General features: G+C 36.7%; 1 protein-coding gene across 5 annotated transcripts in view; it reads left to right on the top strand.

Moving 5' to 3' along the window:
- KCNAB1 (potassium voltage-gated channel subfamily A regulatory beta subunit 1) overlaps nt 1-14,614 on the top strand; it is a 422,904-nt gene that overhangs the window by 347,608 nt on the left and 60,682 nt on the right. For 3 of the 5 annotated variants that reach the window (XM_043595052.1, XM_043595053.1, XM_043595054.1), the window contains exons 7-8: nt 774-817; nt 12,756-12,842. In XM_043595052.1, the coding sequence (XP_043450987.1) occupies nt 774-817; nt 12,756-12,842 (131 nt within the window). The remainder of the gene's footprint in view (nt 1-773; nt 818-12,755; nt 12,843-14,614) is intronic. The other 2 variants (XM_043595055.1, XM_043595056.1) reach the window with 1 other exon arrangement.

Raw genomic sequence — 14,614 nt, 5'->3', positions numbered from 1 at the left:
TGCAGTGGTACTTAAAACCTTGCCTATGCTTTAGAAAGAAACAGAGAGGAAGATAATCTGCAAGAGTCGTTACATAGTAAAGTACTACCTACAATAATCGTCAATGTTTTTATAAAAGATAAAACATCACCAAAGGCAAAGAGTAAACTACTGTGTTTTAAAAAGAGGATGCCAAAGGTATTGATGTTGAAGAAACATTTCATGAATACTTTGAAACACAAGGACCATATTTCTTTCTAATTGGCCAGATCTTGAAGCTTGTCTGAGAAGACAAAAGTCCTGGTTAAATGTTTGTCTTCTTAGGATACTGATGTAAGAAAGACTTGCGTCACATTTTAACAGAAAGTAATTGTTAGATTTCTTTTGAAAGTCAAAAGGCACTTCCAAATTTGCTTACCTTCTCAGAAAAGCTAATGTTATCAGTAGCTCACAAACTTATGTCAAGGTGTTTTTTGGGGGGGGATTGATTAAGAACAAGGTAGGAAGGCTGAGCTGTGTGTCATGTTATATGTGGATGGGGTGTGTATGGCTGAGTTATTAATATTGTGTGATGAGCGTCATGGTTAATTCATCACCTGGATCTCCAAAGAAAAGGGGCTCAGTGTGTTGCCCACCAGCCTTCTCTCCTCAGCCTGCAGTACAGAATTTGCCAAGAACAGGGTATAAAATTAGCAATTCAATCTAGAATGAGTATTCCTCTGTACTTTTGAAACAGTAATTTGAAAGAGAAAGCACACCCCCACTCAAAGTCATTTGCTTTTCTTTCTTGTTAGAGCTGAAACGGAAAGAGGGCTGTCAAGAAAACATATTATCGAAGGTAGGTACAGCTGCTTCCATTTTATCTTCATTTGTGGGCTGCTGATTCCAGAAAGGTATCAACCAAAAGGGTTCAAAACCCATTGCGGCGGGGGGTGGGGGGTGGGGGGTGGGGGGGGGGGTGGGAGGAATTTCCATAAAAAGAATCATAATCAACCACAATCTCTCTGGGGTTTAATGTAGGAGTGTGGTGATACAGAGAAGACAATAGAACACAAAGAAAAAGGGCAAATTTTCTAGAACTCTTCTCCCTTACAGCCAGGCTGACATTAATAAAACACTTCCCTAAGACTTTCTAAAAGGTTTTAATTGAGATATAATTTATATAACATAAAAGTCCACCCATTTAAAGTGTACAATTCACTGGTTCTGAGCATAACAGAGTTGTGTGATCATCACTAAATTCAATTTTAAAAATTTCCTAATTCCTAGTACCCACTTGCAGTCAGTTCCCACCCTCTCTCTACCCTCCTCCACAGCCCCAAGTAACCACTAATCTACTTTTGTCTCTATAGATTTGCCAATTCTCGATATTTTATATGAATGAGATCATATAATGTGTAATCGTTTGTGACTAGCTTTTTTCACTTAGCATAATGTTCATGTTGTAACATGTATCATAACGTATCATTTTTACTGCCAAATAAAATTCCATTGTATGGATAGGCCCCATTTTGTTTATCCATTCATCATTTTGTTACATCCATTCATGTTGATGTACATTTGGGTTGTTTTCATTTTTTGACTTATGAATAATACTGCTGTGAATATCTACATACTAGGTTTTGGGTGGATATATGCTAAGGCGATGATAGTTTTACCTTAGTTTAAATTTTTGTGTTTTTAATTACAATTCAATTAGCATACAGTGTTTTATTGGTTTCAGATGTACAGTATAGTGATTCAGCAATTCCATACATGACTTGGTGCTTATCACGATAAGTGTATTCTTAATTCCCTTTGCCTATTTTACCTATCCCTCCCCCCACCTGTCCTCTAGTAACCACCAGTTTGTTCCCTATATTTAAGAGTGTGTCTCTTGGTTTGCCTTTCTGTGTACATTTGTTTTGTTTCTTAAATTCCACATACGAATGAAATTGTATGGTATTCATCTTTCCCTGACCGACTTATTTCACATAGCGTGATGCCCTCTAGATCCATTCATGTTGCAAATGGCAAGATTTCATTCTTTCTTCATAGCTGTGTAGTGTTCTATTGTATATATATATACAGCCTCTCCTTAATCCATTCATCTATGGAAGAATACTCAGAGAGCGTCCATATGGTGGCTGTTGTAAATTATGCTGCAATAAACATAGTGGTGCATGTATCTTTTCAAATGAGTGTTTTTGTATTCTTTGGGTGAATACCCGGGAGTAGAATTACTAGATGATATGGTAATTCTATTTTTAATTCTTTGAGGAACCTCCATGCTGTTTTCCAGAGTGGCTGCACCAGTTTGCATTCCCACCAACAGTGCAAGAGAGTTCCCCTTTCTTCACATCCTGGGCAATGCCTGTTGTTTCTTGTGTTGTTGATTTTAGCTATTCTGACAGGTATGAGGTGGTATCTCATTGTGACTTTGATTTGCATTTCCTTGTTGATGAGTGATGTTGAGTATTTTTTCATGTGCCTGTTGGCCATCTACCTATATTCTTTGGGGAAATGTCTGTGCATGTCTTCTGCCCATTTTTTAGTTGGAATATTTGTCTTATTTGGTGTTGAATTGTATAAATTCTTTTTTTTTTTAATTTTTTTTAACGTTTATTTATTTTTGAGACAGAGAGAGACAGAGCATGAACGGGGGAGGGGCAGAGAGAGAGGGAGACACAGAATGGGAAGCAGGCTCCAGGCTCTGAGCCATCAGCCCAGAGCCCGACGCGGGGCTCAAACTCACGGACCGTGAGATCGTGACCTGAGCTGAAGTTGGACGCTTAACCGACTGAGCCACCCAGGCGCCCCTGTATAAATTCTTTATATATTTTGACTATTAACCCCTTATTGGATATATCATTGGCAAATATCTCCTCCCATCTAGAGAATTGTCTTTTGTTTTGTTGGCGGTTTTTTCGCTGTACAAAAGCTTTTTATTTTGGGGTGGTCCTAATAGTTTATTTTTGCTTTTGTTTCCTTTGTCAAAGGTGACATCTGTAGAAAAATGTTTCTGTGGCAGATGTCAAAGAGATTACTGATTACTGCCTACGTGTTCTTCTACATTTTATAGTTTCAGGGCTCACATTTAGGTCTTTAATTCATTTTGAATTTGTTATTGTGTAAGAAAGTCCAATTTCGTTCCTTCATATGTAGCTGTCCAGTTTTCCCAAACTGGACATTTGTCTAAGAGACTATCTTTTTTCCATTGCATATTCTTGCCTCCTTTGTCATAGATTAATTGACCATATATTCATGGAATTATTTCTGGGCTCTCTATTCTGTTCTATTGATATCCATGTCTACTTTTGTATCAGTACCATACTGTTTTGATTACTACAGCTTTGTAGTATATCTTGAAATCTGGGATTGTGATACCTCCAGTTTGTCCTTCTCTTTCAAGACGACTTTGGCTATTCAGGATCTTTAGTGGGTCCATACAAGCTTTAGGATTATTTGTTCTAGTTCTGTGAAAAATGCAGTTGGTGTTTTGATAGGGATTGCATTAGTGTATAGATTGCTTTGGTAGTGTGGACATTTTAACAAAATTTTTCTCCCAATTACTGAGTATGCAGTATGTTTACATTTGTTTGTGTCATCTTCAGTTTTTTTCATCAGTGTATTATGGTTTTTGGAGCATAGGTCTTTACCTCCTTAGTTAACTTTATTCCCAGATACTTTATTATTTTCAGTGCATTTGTAAGGGATTTGTAACTGATTCAGAGAGGCATTGCTTTTGTAATTGTACTAAAAACTTTGTAGAGCCTGGAAATGAACAGGAAATAGTACAGTCTTCTAGAACTCTTACGTAGTAGAGTACTACTCTACTTCATTGGGAAGACTATAAGAATTGTGAGGAATTTTTATGTATTTCTTGTTTGTCTATGTATTACAAAAACTGTTACACTTCTACCTTTTGCAATAAGAGAAAGATGTTAGATGGAGCTGTATAAATACAAGATTTTTATACTTTAGGTTCCTGATTAATTATTAAGACAGATGATTTTTCTTCTTTTTATAATTAGTTTCATTTATGAAATGCCAAAGTCAATAAAAACATGAAATACTCTCTAATCTCAGCATTTTAAAAATAATAAAGAAGTCCTCCTTTTCCTTACCTCATCTCATCTCACAGTGTGACAGTCTGGTACCTGTCCTCCCAACTTATTCCCACAGTTAAATTGATCGATCTATCTATCTATCTATCTATCTATCCACACTTACTTATAAATACAAAAACATAGGTATGAAACCAATGGAATCAAGCTATACATATTAACCAAAAGTTTACTTTTTTCTATAATTGAAATACATTTTAGACATATACACACCCACATACACATGCACATGTACACATGATTTGCAGGTTATTTCTTGGTTTTGGTATTACAGAATATCATACAAATGGCTGTCCTTATGTAAATGTGATCGATACTGGAGACAGCATTATTAGGTCAAAGAAGAATGCGTATTTTAAATTATTTTCTAAAAAGGAATATACCAATCCGATGGATGAGTTAATTTATTTGTTTAGTTATACATTTATTTATTAATGAATTTGAGCTACTTTTTATAATTTTGTGCTTTCTCTGAGAATTAACTTTTCGTATTCTTAAGCTGTTTTTCTTTTGAGTTGTTTGTCTTGATCTTATTAATTTTTAGGAGCTTTTTGTATATTAATAATGTTCACTTCTGTCAGTTACATATGTTGCAAATATTTTCTTCCAGGCTCTCATTTCATTATAAAGTTTTTTCCCTCCCCATGAACCTAATCTGAAGAATAATATCTAATGTGAAGACATTCATCCCAATTTAGAAACTGGAGTTCTTTATTAATGTGTAAAGAGAACTATTGGAAAGATCTTGGACTTCCACTAGGGGAAAAAAAAAATAGTTTTGGTATTCAGTCATTTAATTTAAAAAGAAGACTTCTGGAGCGACTGGCTGGCTCATTCAGTAGAGTATGTCCCTCCTGATCTCAGCGTTATGAGTTAGAGCTCCACATTGGATATAGAGATTACTTTAAAAATATAAAAATTAAAAAATTAAAAATTGAACAAAATAGAAAGTTTTTTAAGCCAGATCTTGGAGAATCTATATAATAATAATAATAATAATAATATATATATATATATAAATGTATATGCATACAAATTTATATATATACAAATTTTTATATATTTATAATTTATATATAATCCATATATTTATATATAATATATTTATATAAAATTATAAATATATAAAATTATACTCTATATATTTATATAAATTATATATAAATTTATATATTATATACATAACACATATATAATTAATATGTATAATTTATATATTAATTACATGTGTATATAGTTAATATATATAATTTATAATTATATATGTATATAATTATAAATTATATATAAATTTGTTAACAGTAATAAATATATCATTCAGTTGTTTCCAAAGTGTTTGACACTTGCAAAGTGTTTGTATGAGTTTGGTATTTCTCACTAATTTTTTTTTTTTAATTTTTTTTTTTCAACGTTTATTTATTTTTGGGACAGAGAGAGACAGAGCATGAACGGGGGAGGGGCAGAGAGAGAGGGAGACACAGAATCTGAAACAGGCTCCAGGCTCTGAGCCATCAGCCCAGAGCCTGACGCGGGGCTCAAACTCACGGACCGCGAGATCGTGACCTGGCTGAAGTCGGACGCTTAACCGACTGCACCACCCAGGCGCCCCTCACTAACTAATTTTTAATATATTTCTAAGCATTGGGCTTTGAAACCAGACAAACAGTGGTTCAAGTTTCAACTATGTCATTTAGGAGCTAGGGGACTTTGTGCAAGTTATTCAACCTTACTAAGCCTCCATCTTCTTGATTATACAAAGGGCTATAAATATTCCTACTTACAACATTACTATACAGAAACTGATTTTAGAGAATTCACATTGAGCACAATATCCATCACATAATAAGCACTTAATAAATGTTATTTTTGTCATTATGTCATCATTCTTAACAGTACCACTGTTAGTCTTCATATCATGGTTAAGGGCCCCTTTTACCAAGTAACGTTCTAAGGCTGCCACAAGGAATAAGTACATTCTAGCACTAGAGAAAGCTTTCACATTCCTAAACCAAACTAAATCCCTTCTCAGGCCATAATGCCCACTTTGACCTTGCAAAGTAAAATCCAGCCTGCCTCTTAAAACTGTTACTATTCCTGCTCTAGTCTTGCCCCCGTGACTTGAGTCATCTACCGTGAAACCTGTCCATAAGAAATAACTGCCCCCTCCCAAAGAGAAGTAACTCGTGTAAGCTTGTTGTACTAAGCAGAAAAACAAGGCAGCGGTGTGCTGCCTGGAAAGTTCTTGTTTCTCTTTTCTTTTTAATCTAACCCAAATCGATTAAAAAAGAGATTCAGAAAATGGTACAGGATGGCAATCAACGAGAATATAAAATCAAGGAAAGAAAGAATGGAGGAAGCCGCTGTGCTTTTTACTGCATCTCCATTGCTTCAGTATTTACCAGTGTGTTCATAATTTCAAAATTCTCTTTTTTAAATCAGTTTTCTGCAAGCCCCAGACAACGTAACAGAAAAACCTTAAATTCTCTGTCCCTTTAAAGAAGTCAGGAATTCTCTTAGGAACTAATCTCTCAGGATGGATAAACCAGTTCAGCTGAAAATTCAAAATGACCCAGATTCAAACTTTAACACATTTCAAACTTTTGAGACTGAGAAAGAATTGGGATTATTTATTAGTATGTTGTTACTGTTTATTTTGCAGGTCATAGTTTCAGCCTAAGAGAAAGATGTTCATGAGTCCAAAAGAGTCAGCTGAAAGGATATTTCTAGGCAGGCTGATATCAGGGAATTGAGTGAATTTTGCAGAAAAAAAAGGTGGGGGGGAGTGTACATTAGATTCCTAGGCCTCAAATAAAATTTGAAGAGGTTTACAAATCATTATCCTTGGATTTCATTGGTATTTGTTTTGTGATGAAGGTGACTTTATTGAACATCGGAGATTCATATGCACATTAAATTTAAAAAGTGTTCTTTGAGCCCAAATGTCCATCAACTGATGAATGGATAAAGAAGATGTGGTTTATATATATAATGGAATATCATGTGACAATGAGAAAGAATGAAATCTTGCCATTTGCAGCAACGTGGATGGAACTGGAGAGTATTATGCTAAGTGAAACAAGTCAGTTCGAAAAAAACAGATACTATATGTTTTCACTTATATGTGGAATTTGAGAAACTTAACAGAAGACCATGGGGAAGGGAAGGGGGAAAAATACTTTCAAACAGAGAGGAAGGCAAAACCTAAGACACTCTTAAATACAGAGAACAAACTGAGGGTTGACGGGGGGGTGCAGAGGCGAGGGGAAAATGGGTGATGGGCATTGAGGAGAACACTTGTTGGGATGAGCACTGAGTGTTGTATGTAAGCGATAAATCAGGGGAATCTACTCCCAAAGCCAAGAGCACACTGTATATATTGTTTATTAGCTAACTTGACAATGAATTATATATATATAATTGATATATATTTATATATTTATTTATAAATTTAAAAATTTATATATAAATATTTATATAAATATGTATTTATATAAATATTTATATACATATATATTTATATAATTTATATATATTATATATTACTGACAATAAATTATATATATAATATATTATTTTTAATATATATAATATATATATTTTTAAGTGTTCTTAGAAGACAAGACAGAAGTTCAATTCATGTACAATTCAGGCCACTTGAATGCTGGGTGACTTTGGCCACCTGAGCTGGTTTACAGAGTATATAAAATGAGCTTGTCTTGTACATAATGCAGTTTTTAAAAAATTCATATGAAAGACCGTTTCAGTGAGCTCAAGGTCCTTCACTTAAAGCCAATTAGGAACAACATGCTTCTTGGATTCACAAGAAGAAGGTAGAAATTTCACTAATAGGTTTATTATAGCCATTTAGAATCCCAAGTTCTTATTAAGCTTTGAAATTCTATTCATTCAGCCATTCCACAAATACTCTTGAAGCCCCAATTTTTTCCAGGATTAAAATTTAGCAGATCAAATTTTCTTAGTATCTTATATGAAAAAATATGATAGTGTGGTAAGTCAAATTGTAAGATTACATAAACTGTATACTTTTACAGGCAAAGGTTATGTCTTAGTGTATGTTTGTCCTCCAGATGAATGACAGTTTTGTTATATGATTCAAAACACAAACCCACTATCATTATTTTAGGAGTAGAAGAGGAAAATAATCTGAGAAAGTACTGCTTAAAACTTTTTAATGAATGGCAAATGTTAAACCCAGTTATCTGAACTTTTATTTTAAAAAGATAACTTATGACTTTTTCAGTTAAAGATTAAATTTCTTGATGGATTCACCACAGATTCCTTCCCAGTGTTCCATGTTCATACTAAACTGAAATCACCCACTCAGGATAACCATGTTTCATAATGCGAGGTGCAGCCACATGGATTATTCTAATACAGCACAATCCTTATAAAAATAAACAGACATGTCTTAAATTATGACTGAGAGGTCTGCCGAGAAGGTGGAAAATTATATAGGGAAAGAGTGGCCATCGTTGAAGGCAACATTTGTTTTTCAAGCTAGAAAGGAAAGCAAGTGTGTAGACACCGCATATTCAAGTAGAACCCTTGAAGAATCTCCAAACTATGGATTTCCTTGTTTCTACACAGTTCAACGGGCAACACTGAACATCTGATCCATGTCTGACCATGCCAGTCTGCTTAACATCTGGAATGGGCATATTTCTTTAGATGCCTGTGAAATAGGCTTGAATTGAATTAAAGTTTACCTTATGAACCATAGAGTTCCTGTTAATCTGCAGAACCTAAAAGGAAAATGAACTTAGATTTCTTTTCTCACTTGAAAGCTATTTTCTTTATATAACATAACTTACTATCCTGTGGACTTTTGAGGAATTGCCAGTTAACTCGTAGACATCTCCAGGACAGGGAGCTTTTCTCCTGCTTCTCCTATATTTGCTCCCACAGACACTGGGTTGGTGCTGAGGGACAGACTAAAGTCAAAAGTGCCTTCAGCAAGTGCATTCACTGCACTGGTGCACTTATCTCCCTTAAGTTGTGATTAGCTGCCCGGATGTTCCTCGGCAGCCAAGGTTAACGTATTTTTGCACGTCTACTTAAACTTAAAACAATACCTGGCCCCAAGCCAGTGCTCAACAAACATTTCCTAAGTGCAGCTGGAACATGACTATTTGCTTATTAGAGATAAACCCTAAATAGCTTTCAAGGAGACATTTGTTGAGCATGTCTTTATGTTGCTATAGTTTATTTCTACAAGATTAGAGCATCCAAACAGGAAAGGACAGGAGTGCCTGATTTGGTTTGTAGTCACATGAAGCATTAAAGCAGAAAGGTCATTTAACTCTATTTTGTCTTTGGACAGATGAGGAAACCAAAGGCCCAAAGAGGCTAAGCAACATCAGCAAGGTCATTCAGGCCAGCCTGAATGAATACCCTGGATCCCAAACTCCGTTCCTCACCTGCACACAGACCTGGCCTTTGGTTGCCAGGCTGGTCCATCCAGCTGCCAAGAGCTCCATGTGCTTGACTGATGTGCTGCCCAGACTTAAGTGGCTCAGACCACGGCTCCCACCAACCTGCTCTCCCTGACTTCCCCATCTTACTAACGGTCACGTCACTTTTCAGGCCAAAAAGCTAAGAGTCATCCCTGATTCTTTGACCTCCACGCTCTGTATCCAGCACAACAGCAAGTCCTCTTATTGCTACTTCCACAACTTGTCCGGAATTTGCACACTTCTTACCGACTTGGTGACCTGCTCACTGGCCTCCCTCCCCGCTTTCACCCTTGCCTGTGACAGATCGTCCTCAGCAGGCCCATGGCCAGCTCAAATGGCGATCTGATAATGTCATTTCCCCTGCTTAACTCCTATTTCCTCATGTCCCAGCCCCTTACCAATGACTTTCCATCTCACAGACAGTAAAACCCAAAAATGTACACCGTGGATTTCAAGACTTTTATATGATTGACATTTTCGAAGTTAGGGGACAGGATCTCTGAAAGACACAATCTCCTCCTACTTCACTTCAAAGTCAGAGTGGGAGTTCAGGTGGATCACTGACGTGATGCAGCACATTATTTCTTTTATTCTCACATGAATACACTTGAATCTCAGCCTAAATATCAAGGAAAAATAAATGCCTTCCAGAGAAAGAATTGAGAGGTGAGGAATGACCAAATACAATGAGACTGACCTTCATATCAAGTGCATGCCGTTATTAGTGGGTACACGTTATTACCTTGAGCAATGAACCCGTGCCAACAGATGCTCTCACTATGCACTGCTTGCTCTTTGGAAATAAATACAGTGTCCATGCATCTTTATACCTCCAGAGCCCAGCACAGTTTGAGGATCAAATTGGGATTTAGCACATGCTTAGGGCATGGGAGAGTAAATGACTCAAGTCATAGCCGATCACATAGCACTACAAAGTGGCCAAGCCAGCTGTAGCTTTTTCTCCTGGTTGCTCTGCCCACATTGAGCTGTTTAGAAGAGACACTGAGGGATAGGGCCATTATCAGAAAGGAGGACACTTGTTTCCAGGGCCAAGCATGGGCCAGAACTGTCACTAAATGCCTCCCTCCAGAACCAGGAGGTCCACTGAAAATCTTTAGCATTTAGTCTTTGGCACCTCTGATTCTAAACCTTTCCAGATGTGAGCACCACTGTGATAATCACCACATTTCTACAGACTATTACACTAACAAAGTGCTTGACGGCTGGTTTTATTTGCTCTCTGGAGCAGTGATCCTGAAGGTAGTAAGTATTGTTATCTCCGCGGCAGATTAGAGACCTGAGTCACACCCCCCCCCCCAAAAAAAGGTCAAATAACCCAAGTTGAATCATGCAGCATGCTAGAGCACAGATTTCCAACCTTTCCAACCTGTGATACTCTATTATTTGTTCACTTGGTTATCCTGTCCTCCCTTACTTCCTCCATATGTATAATTGCTTCTAAAAAGTGGCTTATATCATAGTGCTTTTTAAGGTAGATTTTATTTCAAGCTGCCCCTTGAGAGAGCTGGTGACCCTCTGGGCCTGAAAGTCACTGCAGTTTTTTGAGAGCGGGCATTGGAACTTATAACACCTGTCTGCCTTAATCTCTTCATCAATCCTTCTTTTAAGAAGCCATCAACACAGACAATCCTTTCTCAATGAATGAAAAATATTTCCGGAACTATATCCAACAACTTCATTTTCCTGTCAGAAAAGTAATTGTGGCTGGCTGGTAAACCAGTTTGAAAAATCAAATTTAAATGAGCCAAATTTAAATGTATAAGAGCCTCATTTAACATGCAATTAATTTTATGCCTATAATAAAAAGAGAAAAACCACCGGTCTTCCTGAGGAATTAAATAGGCTGATAAGGAAATGCTGTGTCTCATGGAAATGAGATAAAATGATTCTTGAACTGTCCTCCTTTTGGTTGCATAATATTATATACAATACATTCTATTTCAGGGAAGTATTAATTTTACTGAATTTAAATATTTTTTTTTTCTGCATAGTCACAGGAATGTAACCAAATGGCTAGGTTGGAACTTAGATTATTGGTTCCAGATTTTTTTTAAGCTCTCACTCTCTCCTTTATATGCCCTAAGTCTTTATAGCTTCTTGTGTTTTTGTTTCTTCCCCAAAGAAAGGGAATAATAGAAATGGTAGAGCTCAGCTATATTTAACGTTCTTCAAGCTTTGTTCCACTTAGTAAAATGTTGAGCAAAACCTTCATTTGCCAATCCTTTTATTCCTGTTACAACCCATGTGTACGTTAAGATGGATTTGGCAGTCACTTATTTCTTATTTATACCATTTTAATGTTTTTGATGTGCAATAAATGTATCCCATCCCACTTTTCAGGAAGAAGTTAAACTCGTAGGCTACTTTTTATTCTAAACTTTGCTTCTAGATACTGCCACAGATGAGTCACTATGAAAGATCATTACTGAGTATGTTTTTTTTCTGGTGGGGTAGGAGTACTGAAGTTACTGAGAAAGTTATAAGACTCCTCTTTGTGAAGGACAAAGTCAGCCTTTGAGATATGTATCTTTATCTATATCTATATATCTGTTCTAAATGTTTGTTTATTTTGCAAGAGAGCGTGCACATGAGCAGGGGTGGGGCAAAGAGAGAGGGAGAGAGAATCTCAAGCAAGCTCCAGTCTATCAGCAGAGAGCCTGATGCCAGGCTCTAGCCCACAAACTGTGACATTATGACCTGAGCAGAAATCAAGAGTCGGACACTTAGCCAACTGAGCCACCCAGGTGCCCCAATATATTTTTTAAAGGTTCTAGGGGCCAATTAATACCTCATTGTATTCCATGTCTTTTTGAAATTAATTCAGTGCTTTTTTTTTTAAGTTTATTTTTTTATGCTGAAAGAGGAGAGAGGGAGCAGGCACACGAGCAGGGAAGGGGCAGAGAGAGAGAGAGAGAGAGAGAGAGAGAGAGAGAATATCCCAAGCAAGCTCCATGCTGTCAGTGCAGAGCCCGACGTGGGGCTTGATCTAACAAACTGTGAGATCATGACCTGAGCTGAAATCAAGAGTCAGACGCTCAACAGACTGAGCCATCCAGGTGCCCCAGTGCTTTTTTTTTTTTTAAAGTAAATTTTTTAAAGGAAACCAAACTTCAACTACTTCTAATAGTGCTTATTACACTTACATTTTTTGGATTTTTCCTGCCTCTGTTCCCAGGATTGAAGGGCTCCCTCCAGAGGCTGCAGCTCGAGTATGTGGATGTAGTCTTTGCAAATCGACCAGACAGTAACACCCCCATGGAAGGTGAGTGACAAAATTTGATAAGTGACTCTTGAGTTATTGATTCTAGCTTGACGACTTCTTTCACTAACGGCAGGAAATGAAGTCTATTCAGACTTAGTTGATTGCATATGGAAAATTAAAAACTTTCCAGGGGATGCCTTTTGGCCTCGGTATTTACCCTCAAAGCAAAGCTCTGCGTCCTGCATTTTCATTCATTTTGTACGCAGTCCCAGGCATTGGGGTTGTGGCTCCTGCCGGGTACAGTGCTCACTTTTTCCAGGTTCATTTCCCTTCTGTTATTTCATCAACTAAACCAATAAAATTAATTGGAAGGGGAGTTTATAACCCAGCCATCATTATTTTGGAGGGAGTCCCTTGATGATCTTTCTCTTTTGTAATGACTGGGTCTGATTAGCTTCCAATCTGTGGTAACAAGTGCTCAGTGGTGCCATGAGCAGAGGTTTTATAAGAATGACTACTTCAAAATGAGGCTCTTCATTGCAATTTGGGTTTTGATTCTCAAGGAGCTACAACATTCTATCGCCTTCCTGTTACAACTAATTTAAGACAATAGGCATCTCCCCAAGGAAACTTTGAAAATGTTCCTAAAACTAAATTTTCTTCAATTTGCATTTATTTATGGAGGCTACCTAAGATGAATGAGGAAGAAAATAGTTTGGGAGGACAAATTAATAACAATGTCCTAGTTAATTGAGATTTGCAGGCATGGATTCGACTTACCTGAGGTGAATGAGAACAAAGATTTTCGGGGGGAAAAGGGCAAAAAGTCATTTGAGGTTTACAATATGACATACATTTACGCAGTTTCAAGGACTTAGAATATAGTAATCAACAAAAAATTACACTGACGATAAATTTGTCCTTGATGATTCAAAAAGTAGTCCAGGGTCTTGGAATAAATCAGGTTCTATAAAGGTTTATTCTTGCTATAGGGTTATAGAAGTTACAGAGGTTCCAAATGATTGTACATACGAAAGCATATCTGAGTTTTTTGGTAGGTTGCATTTCTGACAAAAGAATATCATGGAAATTATTTTCCTTGCCGTTTATCTCTTGTGCAACTACAGAGAAATGTTAAAATATAAGTATTTATACGTCTAATTTTCTCCTAGAGTTTTCTGCTTTTTTAATTCTGAGAAAATCAGTTTATTATAAAGGAATAGCAGTGTTCGAAATTCATAAATGCCTGGGTGGCTCAGTCAGTTAAGTGTCCAGCTTCAGCTCAGGTCATAAACTCACGGTTCGTGGGTTTGAGCCCCTGTCGGGCTTTGTGCTGACAGCTCAGAGCCTGGAGCCTACTTTGATTCTGTGTCTTTATCTCTCTGTCCCCCCCCCCCCCCCCGCCCCAATACACATTCACTCTTTCTCTCTCTCTCTCAAAAATAAACATTTTAAAAAAAGAATGATCTCTGGAAATAATCTAGAAATACATATTTTTATCAAAGTAAAAAAGAGGTTTTAAAGCAACCATAAACATCTTATTAGAGTAAGAAGTGCTCATCGCAAGGATAACATGACGTCACCCTCCTCCCAATGACACATAAAAAGAGAACACTAAAGCTATCTGATGAACAAAAGTGTCAAATAAAATACTATTTAGTGGGGGCTGTGAAAAACTGAAATTGCTTCCCATTTTAAGTGCTTGTGGCATTGTCTTCCTCCTTGGGAAAGAGTCCTTTGCAATTAAATTACATCATGTATAGGATTTTTCAGATTTTTTTTTTTTTTCCCATTTTGTCCCCGCCCCACCCTCATGTCTAATTGTAGAGACA

The sequence above is a fragment of the Prionailurus bengalensis genome, chromosome C2, assembly GCF_016509475.1.
Source record: "Prionailurus bengalensis isolate Pbe53 chromosome C2, Fcat_Pben_1.1_paternal_pri, whole genome shotgun sequence".
In the NCBI taxonomy this organism is placed as follows: Eukaryota; Metazoa; Chordata; class Mammalia; order Carnivora; family Felidae; genus Prionailurus; species Prionailurus bengalensis.
Note: the sequence above shows the minus strand (reverse complement) of the source record. Positions and strands in the feature narration are given on the sequence as shown.